Raw genomic sequence first — 10,000 nt, forward strand, 5'->3', positions numbered from 1 at the left:
CAGAAACGATCTCGAGTGGCTGGCCGTGGCTGTCTGGGTGTGCAAGCTAGGAAATAAAGTCAGAGAACGTATTCCGAGCAGAAACAGACCATAAAGGCAAAAAACAGATAAACCACGCCGATGTCTGAAGGGTCCTTTGCTTTTCTGGATATTTGCGCGAATTGATTTTTTGCAAAGTACTTCTGTTAGGTGGAGCAGTGTGGTTTTTTTGCAAATCTGCCAGATTGCATCCTCTGAAATGGATTCCGCTTTGTTTTTTTTTTAAAAAAAGACCATCTCATCAAAAGGAAGATGCAAAGGGCAGATGTCCTTTTAATCTCTGCTTAAAGATAACGCCCAGAAAGGACCGTGGTCATCCTATGTGCGGGAACAGAAACGCAGCATGGTACAGCACGGGAACCCTCGACTCACAACACTTCGTTTAGTGACTGTTCAAAGTTATGACAATAATGGAAAAAGCGTGACCGTTTTTTTTTTCACCCTTACAACCATTGCAGCATCGCCCACTCCCCAGGGTCAAGTGATCAAAATTGGGACGCTTGGCGACTGATTGCAACGGTCATAAAGATGAACCGAGTGGAACGGCTTTTGCCTCCAGACGTTTTGGGGGCTCCAACACCGGAGATTTTTTTTTCTTCCTGAAAAATTCCAGATTGTTGGGGGCAATTAAGCTGACTTTGTAATAATGCCGCTTGGGTGTGTGTGTGTGAAAGCCCTAATAAGCAGGCACATACATAGAATGAAGGCTACTGCTAAGCTTGTAAGCCGCCCTGAGTCTTCGGAGAAGGGCGGGATATAAATGGAATTAAAATAAAATAAAATAAAATAAAAAATAAATAAATGGTATAATAAGGTTTCTTGGTTGAGCAGCGGGTTGGGCTAGAAGACCTCCAGGGTCCCGTCCAGCTCTGTGATTCTGTGAAGGAGGAGACCGTGGGCCCTCCAGAGGCTGAAAATCTTATCCTGCAAGGCTCTTCTCAATCTGTTTATTTGCAAATCAGCCGAAACATTGCAAAACACAAGAACCGCCCAGAAGCTGCATCAAAGCTGATCTGGATCATGGATTAAAAAGCTCCCTCGGGGGAGGGGGGCAAAGCCATCCATTCTCATTCCCCCATTAGGAGGGGCCCCAACTCTGCACCCAAGGGCATTTCGCTGGCAAACTTTGGGGAATAAGTGGAGTCCGTCCATAAACCCCCGAAAGGCTTTGCTCTACATCTGATGGAGGAGATAAAGAGAAGCTGGAATGCTGTTGCCGAGCCAATCAATTCCGCTGAAAAAGCTTTAAGCACCGCTCTGTCTTTGCGGTAGGCAGGGCATTAAATTCACCCACGATCACAAAGGAGATAACTACTCTTCGGAGAGCGTCACCTCCCAGTTCTACTGAAGACTGGAAAACACGGTTCTCAAGTTGTGAGAATGCAATCCCGGGGATTCAGAAGAAGTCCTTGGTTCGGAAGTCATCTGGAACGGGAGAAACTGCATGCAGTCCTCGACTTACAAACAGTTCATGGAGTGACCGTTCGCAGTTAACAACGGCATTGAGGGGAAACAAAAAAGGGACTTATGGCTGTTTTTCAGATGACCCACGGTCATGGGATCCGAATTCGGACGCTTGGGCAACTGACTCATTTTTTTGTGACGGTCGCAGCGTCCCAAAGTCACGTGACCCCCTTTGGCGATCTTCTGACAAGGAAAATCAATGGGGATGTTCAATTCCATCCTAAATTGGGGGGTTTACCTGCTGCCTCCCCCCCTCCCATGGCACTTCAAGACAAGTAATAATAAAAATAATAAAGTTGGAAGGGACCTTGGAGGTCATCTAGTCCAACCCCCTGCTCAGGCAGGAAACCTTATACCATTTCAGGCAAATGGCTCTCCAGTCTCTTGTTAAAAACCTCCAGTGTCGGAGCATTCGCAACTTCTGGAGGCAGGTTGTTCCACTGGTTAATTGTTCTAACTGTCAGGAAGTTTCTCCTTAGTTCTAGGTTGCTTCTCTCCTTGACTAGTTTCCATCCGTTGCTTCTTGTCCTGCTTTCAGGTGCTTTGGAGAATAGCTTGACTCCCTCTTCTTTGGGGCAGCCCCTGAGAGATTGGAAGGCTGCTATCATGTCCCCCCTCATCCTTCTCTTCATTAAACTACACATACCCAATTCCAGCAACCGTTCCCTATAAGTTTTAGCCTCCAATCCCCCAATCATCTTTGTTGCTCTTCTCTGTACTCTTTCCAGAGTCTCGACATCTTTTTTACATCGTGGTGACCAAAACTGGATGCAATATTCCAGGTGTGGCCTTACCAAGGCATTGTAAAGTGGTATTAGTACTTCACGTGATCTTGATTCTATCCCTCTGTTAATGCAGCCCAGCACTGTGTTGGCTTTTTTGGCAGCTGCAGCACACGGCTGGCTCATATTGAAGTGATTGTCTACTAAGACTCCGAGATCCCTCTCGCAGTTACTACTATTGAGCAAGGTACCATCTCTCTTGCACTTCTGAAACAAACCCGCTTTAATATTGCAGCAGTCTTGGTTTCATTTGTGAGGAGATCCTTAGGAAGTAGAAGCCAGGGAGTTTCTATGAGAATTATGAACCTGACAAAAAGCACTGGCCAACCAGATATTAATTATTGTGTACGTGGGAAACAGATGAGCATGCACGCAATTTGCTAAGAGCACAGGGGTGCGAACTCTTTGATCTCTGCTTCCCCCAGGGAACCGAGGCTCGGGGAAGGAATTGATTGATTGATTGATTGATTTTTAAGCAACAAGATGCACAGACAAGAAGAAACACTGGTTGGAACCTAGCCTTAAATCCCGTGCTAGACCAAAAAAAAAACCCTCTTAAAAGGCATCAAGACTGCTTCTCACATTGTGCTATGTTCCTGGTCATTCTGGAACCTCATTCGCTCTTTCCGCCGTGACCTGAAGACTTGGTTGTTTGAACAGGCCGGCCTGGACTAAGGGTTTGAGTTTATTTTAACTATTTATTGTTAGGGCTAATTGATTTAATTTTCTTTTTTAACTTTTGTATGTTGCATTTTATTGCCCTGTACACCGCCCTGAGTCCTTTGGGAGAAGGGCGGTATAGAAATTTAATAAAACAAATAAATAAATAAATAAATTCAGAGCTAGTAGCCATTGTTTTCCCTAGTCAATCAAAATTCCATTTTTGGAGAGCTATGATCACCCTGGAAAGGATTGTAAAGAATTCCAGGAGAGGCCTTGCCCAGACTTAGATTGACCCACGTTCTGAATTTCCTAACCAAAGGCCAAGAACTACAGAGCAACACAATTTGGGGAGGGCCTGGGAGGTCATCTAGTCCAACCCCCTGCTCAAGCAGGAGGCCTTATGCCATTCCCAACAAATGCCTGTTCAGTCTCTTCTTGAAAACCTCCATTGAGGGATCCACCCACAACTTCGGAAGGCAAGCTGTTCCAGTAATCGTTCTTTCGGACCCTCTGCTTTCCTTCGGTCACATCCAAAAGCGTGCACAGCCGTACGTATTTTTGAGGACTGATGCTTTGTTTGCGCAGATGTTCCACTGAGCGGCAATGAGGCACACTCCTGGAATTAACTGAGGGGATGATTTTCTCAGAAGGCAAGTCAACGTTAGAGAAAGGGAAAGAAAAATACGCTTGCGTTGACAATCCTGTTTGAATTGGGAGGGGCAGGCTAGAGAGCGGAGACAAGAGCCTTTGAATGTCCCTAAACAATGGGTGTAAACATCAGGATTACATTTGGCTTCTGACGTCTCTCGTCTGCCTCTCTCGCAAGCCAACAATATCTAGTCTGAATGTGCCTTTTTTACAATTCAAGTGGAGCCTTCGTCTAGCAGAAATCCATTAATTAAATTAAGTCAATTAAAAAGCGCCCATTACGTTTTGTTTTTCAAGTAATGTCTCCGCTGAGTTCAGCCCAGACATGGATTGGTTCCATAAAGCCCTGGGCACATTGCAAAATTATATATGTTTCTAAAACAACCTCTTCCATCAAATTCAGCTTCACCCAAAGAAATGGGACGGCATCTATGTAGGCAAACCTCTCCCCACCCACCCCCAATCCTTGGTTTAAAATGTGCTTGGTCATTCAAGCTTGGCTCATTCCGGTCCTAAATAGCAAAATTTGCCCAGTTTGGCAAAGAATTGCAAATAAGCAATTTTTTTTTAAAAAAAGAGGTCTCTTCTTAACATTTGTCTGAAATAGAATAGAGTTGGAAGAGATTTTGGTGGTCTTCTAATCCAGCCCCCTGTTCAATCAGGGGAATGTTATAGGGTTTCCTGCCTGGGCACGGGGTTGGACTAGAGGACCTCTAAGGTCCCTTCCAGCCCAATGATGCTATGATTCTAATGTGGAAAAAAAATAGGGGTAAGTTTAGGCGGATAAATAATGTTCCAACTATTGCTGGAAAACTGCCGGGCTAACTGGATTAACAGAGGGTGTAAAAAAACAGAAAACTCCAGCATTTTCCAGAATGTCATTATTTGTATGACCTGATTTAATCGTTGCTAAGAGCCAGTCTGATGTAGCTCTGGTGAAGACACCAGGCTAGAAACTAGGAGTCCGGCATTCTAGTCCCAGCTTAGGCACCAACCCACCTCGGGCCAGTCACTCTTTCTCAGCCCTCGGAAGGAGGCAATGGCAAACCACGTCTGAAATCTTGCCAAGAAAACTGCGGGGACTAATCCAGGTTGAACCCTGAAGTCAACTTGGGCTTAAATCGGATGCCAAAAAAAATAATAATAATATTATTAATCATTAGCTTCTGTGATAAAATCAGTAATGGATCCTCTGTGTTTCTTCTTTTTCTTCCTGCACGTCTTCCCTTGGATTGCCGTGATACAAAGTCAGCTTTTTAATATTCTTTTCCTCAATGCAGAGGGAGAAAAATTCAGCTTGAACTATCCCTGACTTTCCAAAGGTCAATGAAACCACAAGTCTTATAACTCCTTCCACCTTTGCTTCTCAGTAATTAAAGGGCAGCGTACTACAAAATCAACACAATACCACCATCCCTGCCTTTGAAAACAGGAACACGGATTTCCAAGTTTTGGTCAAGGAAGAGTCGGAATGTTCCTGTGGAAGGGCCAGATTTCAAGAACTTCCTTTTGAGTGTGTGTGTGTGTGTGCGTGTGTGTGTGTGTTAGCATTTTATTATTTCATTATTTTTGTTTCCATTATTTTTATTTCTTCGATACGGTGTTTTTATACCTGGGTAAGCCGCCTCACGTTGCTAGGTGTGAGTAGGCAGCGATGTGATTTTTCTAAAATCATAAAATGAAATGATGAAATAATAAATCGTAAAACACAATAAAATAACAAAGTCGTAACATAAAATAAGATAACATATGAAATAAAATATTAAAACATAAAAAATGAAATGAAATAAAATCAAATTAAAAAATAAAATAAAATAAAATAATAATAATATAATATAATATAATATAATATTATAATATAATATAATATAATATAATATAATATAATATAATATAATATAATATAATATAATATAATATAATATAATAATATAATATAATATTATAATATAATATAATATAATATAATATAATATAATATAATATAATATAATATAATATAATATAATATAATATAATATAATAATATAATACAAAACAAAACAAAACATAAAATAAAAACGGTGTGGAGAACCTGGGATCAAACTTCTCCGGATTGAAGTCCTCCTTGGATATAGGTAATCCTTGATTTACAACAGCTCATTTAGTGACTTTTCAAAGTTACAATGGCACTGAAAAAAGGTAACTTAGGATCGTTTTTCACACTTAAGGACCCTTGCAGCATCCCCGTGGTCGGGGGATCAAAATTCAGACGCTTGGCAACCGACTCGTATTTATGACGGTCGCAGCGTCCCGGGAGGGTGACTCACGTGATCCCCCTTTGCGATCTTTTTCACAAAGCAAAGTCAACTAACGTACAACTAACTTACTAACAACCGCAATGATTCACTTAAGGTCTCACTTAGCAACATAACATTGGGGCTCAACTGTAGCCGTAAGTTGAGGATTACTCGTAGAGCATCCTTTCCCTCCAAATTAAAAAAAAAAACCGACGTAGAGCAGAGCTGCATATTTTAACGCTGTATACACACACCTGTTCAACCTGCTTAATTTTGTTTTTTAAGTTCATCCCAGGTCAACCAGGTGTCGTCCTTGAAACCTGAAGATTGCAAAGGTATATATATATATATTTCTCCTACTCTTTGTGGCTTTGGAAATGCCCACCGCGTTGAATCGTTGAAAACCCAAACGCCAGGCAGGGGCGGTTTGATAAGAATTTAGGCTCCTGGGTTGCTCCGCATCTCAGGTTGCGTCCAAAGTGCATTTAAATGGCTCAACCATTATCTCTGCCTGGCACAACCGCACTCACACCCGCCACTTTGGCAGGGAGAGCCGAAAAAGCTGGTTCTGCTCGTTCACCTTTCTCACCAGGAGAGTCTGCTCGACGGGTGGCAGCCCGTAGAGGCCACACAATTTCCCTCTGGCCAGAAAGCCAGAATAAAGGCGGTTTGTTTCAAAATAATTCCAAAACGAGCTGGTTTGGGGGGGGCGCCGTTACCCAGATATGGGGACGGAAGCCCGCCCCCCCCGAATTCCTGACTTAACATGGTCATTGCCGAAGGTGAGGTAGATGGGTGGGGACTTAAAATCTGGAGATGTTGGAGATGTTGGAGAAGGGATTGCACCAAGAGCCTTGGTGGAGCAGTGGGCTAATGCCTCCTTAAGTAACACCAGCTGCCTGCAATTAGTGCAGGTTCGAGTCCCACCAGGCTCAAGGTTGACTCAGCCTTCCATCCTTCCCAGGTAGGTAAAATGAGGACCCAGATTGTTGGGGGTAAATATGCTGACTTTGTAATAATGCCGCTTGGGGTGTGTGTGAAAGCCCTAATAAGCAGGCATATACATAGATTGAAGGCTACTGCTAAGCTTGTAAGCCGCCCTGAGTCTTCGGAGAAGGGCAGGATATAAATGGAATTAAAATAAAAAAATAAAAATAAATAAATTGCAAAAGAAAAAAAATTGAATCGCAGGTGGTCCCCGTCTTACGACCACAACTGAGCCTCAATTTCCATTGCTAAGCCGGACAGCTGTCCTCACAATTAATCCCCCTTAGTTCCAGGTTGCTTTCTCTCCTCGATCGGTTTCCCTCCGTCGCTTCTTGTCCTGCCTTCAGGCGCTTTGGAGAATAGCTTGACTCCCTCTTCTTTGGGGCAGCCCCTGAGATACTGGTAGGCTGCTATCCTGTCCCCCCACACACACCACCATATCGTTCTCTTCATTAAATTAGACATCCCCAATCCCAGCAACCGTTCTCTATATGTTTTCTCCTCCAGGCCTCTTGATCATCTTTGTCGCTCTTCGAGGTGTTAAAAAAAAAGCAGGAAGTAAAAAGAATCATGAAAACCTTAAAAGGATGAGCCAGCTGGCTTAGCATTAAGCCATGCAGTTTGTAGTCCGAAGGACTCAATGCTGAGTCACAGAAGTCCTTCCTCCTTCTGCCAATCCATCTTTCAGGACATCACCCTAGACCTGAGGCACAACACGGGCCATTGCTTATCTTGGCCCCTTTTGCAGAAAAGCCCCTTTGGCCTGGTCCTCAAAGGCAGACGGGAGCCCCCGCTCATTCCTTAGGGCGCCCGCACTCCTTGCCAAAGGGTTGGGGTTTTAAACATGTTCTTAATTATTGTGTTACATTTTAAATTTGGGCATTATATTTAATTGTATTTTAACTTTTATATTCTGTTTTTATATTTATTGCCCTGTACACCGCCCTGAGTCCTTCGGGAGAAGGGCGGTATAAAAATATAATAAATAAATAAAATAAATAAACTCGATTCTCTAGGGGGTGAAATAAGCCTTTCGCCCGCCAGCGAAGCCCAAGCCCAAGCAGAAGAACACGAGAGCGGAAAGGAGCCTTGGAGGTCTTCTAGTCCAACCCCCTGCTCAAGCAGCAGACTTGATACCACCATTTCAGACAAGTGGCTGTTCCGGCTCCTTGCTTCCGTCTAGGAATGCAAAGTGCAAAGGGGCTGTCACAAACTAAGTTAAGCTCTGACCAAACTAAGTTAAGCTCTAACCACCACCACCATCATCACCACCAGCAGCAGCCTGGCTGCAGAGCAGAGCCTGCTCATTCCCCAAGCCCCATATCCCTCCACCCCCATATCCCTCACCTTCTGGGGTGCAAGGTCGCCGTCCCTTACCCACGGTGTCCGACAGCCAAGGAGCTCCGGGGAAAGATGACGAAGGGTTTCACACAGTTCTTCGGAAGGGTGGTTGAAGCACGGAGTCAGACAAGCCGGGCAGAGAAAGAGAGTTGAAGAGAACGACTCCTGTTTGCAGCAGTTTCTCTGGGAAGACAGCCGCTGCCAGTAACGTCCTCTGCGGACAAGGGTGGAGCTGGGCTCTGGGCCAGCTTACCGCCTCGAGGACTTGGCTTTCTTGCAACTGAAAATGGCCTGGCTACAAGCCAGTTTATGGGACAGGCTAACAAGGCTGCTGTTCCTCCACAGCTGATGAGTCTAAGAAGTCTCACCCAGCCCATAACCTGCTTCCTTTGCAGGGGCAGCTGATAGCAATAGACTCCAGAAGAAGAAGAAGAAGAAGAAGAAGAAGAAGAGAGAGAGAGAGAGAGAGAGAGAGAGAGAGAGAGAGAGAGAGAGAGAGAGAGAGAGAGAGAGAGAGAGAGAGAGAAAGAGAGAGAGAGAGAAGGAAAGAGAGGAGAGAGAGAGGAGAGAGAGAGAGAAGGAGGGAGAGAGAGAAGGAGAAAGAGAAGGAGAAAGAGAGAGAGAGAGAGAAGGAGAGAAAGAGAGAGAGAGGAGAGAGAGAGAGAAGGAGGGAGAGAGAGAAGGAGAAAGAGAAGGAGAGAGAGAGAAAGAGAGAGAAGGAGAGAAAGAGAGAGAAGGAGAGAGAGAAGAGCAAAATGGAGGGGTGTTGTCTATCTGCCTGCCTGCCTCTCTTCTCGGTTAATGGCAGGCTGTTTTCCTTCAGAGGTGTGTCTCTAAAGGAGAATATTTGGAGCTCAGGGTTCAAATGAGGGGTCCTCTTGAGTTGGGTTGCGTTCGTGCAGATGTTTCGTTACCCAACCTAGGCCACATCATCAGTGTTAGAAGGGAGTGGAGGAGGAGAAGAAAGGGGGAGGAGAAGGAGGAGGACTGTAGGGCCCTGGGTGGTCTCTTTTGAGTTTGGTTCCTTTCACCAAGAAAGCACTTTGGTGCTTCCAACACTAAAGTATTAATATAAATCAAAATCAATGGCTTATATGTCTTCAGAGCTTTCCTTTCTCCCTTCCTCCCTCCCTCCCTCCCTATTTTTCCTTCCTTCCTTCCTTCCTTCCTTCCTTCCTTCCTTCCTTCCTTCCTTCCTTCCTTCCTTCCTTCCTTCCTTCCTCTCTATTTTTCCTTCCTTCCTTCCTTCCTTCCTTCCTTCCTTCCTTCCTTCCTTCCTTCCTTCCTTCCTTCCTTCTCCTCCAAATTTGTTGTTCTTTTACCTTATTACAGCCACTGCCACTTGTCACATTTCTGAGTAGACTTCTGTAAGCTTCCATGGAACATATAACTATTAATTATTTGGAGTTGCGTTTATTGCATTTAATCAGAGTGCTACCTCTTGCCGAATATAATAACACACTGCAAATGGGGACGTTTGCTTCCCAGTCTGCTTTCCACAGACCATTTTATTCATTTCAAATTAATCAGATATGCTCACCGCCAATATCTACCTGGACCCATCTAGGATTAAGCCGTAATAAATTTGTTCCTCTCCAATTTTACTTTGCAGCTTAAATGGCTTACTGGAATGCAAATTCTTCTCCTGCCTTCAGATCTCAAAGGTGCCTTAAATCTTTTTTTTTCTTTTTCTTTAAAAAAAAGAGACAGTTCTACTTTTTGAAATGCATGGAAGTATACCGAGTCCCAGCTAATATCTTTTGCATTGGCCTCAATTTCTACAAAAATCCATTTCAT

At 44.0% G+C, this 10,000-nt stretch overlaps 1 protein-coding gene across 1 annotated transcript in view; it reads right to left on the minus strand.

The window, feature by feature from the left end:
- CCDC60 (coiled-coil domain containing 60) overlaps nt 1–10,000 on the minus strand; it is a gene marked incomplete at its 5' end in the record, with an annotated part of 45,315 nt that overhangs the window by 32,212 nt on the left and 3,103 nt on the right. The window contains one exon of the mRNA XM_083373400.1: nt 8,210–8,417. Within this exon, the coding sequence (XP_083229526.1) occupies nt 8,210–8,417 (208 nt within the window). The remainder of the gene's footprint in view (nt 1–8,209; nt 8,418–10,000) is intronic.

The sequence above is a fragment of the Vipera ursinii genome (genome assembly GCF_947247035.1).
Source record: "Vipera ursinii genome assembly, chromosome: 14".
Classification (NCBI taxonomy): Eukaryota; Metazoa; Chordata; class Lepidosauria; order Squamata; family Viperidae; genus Vipera; species Vipera ursinii.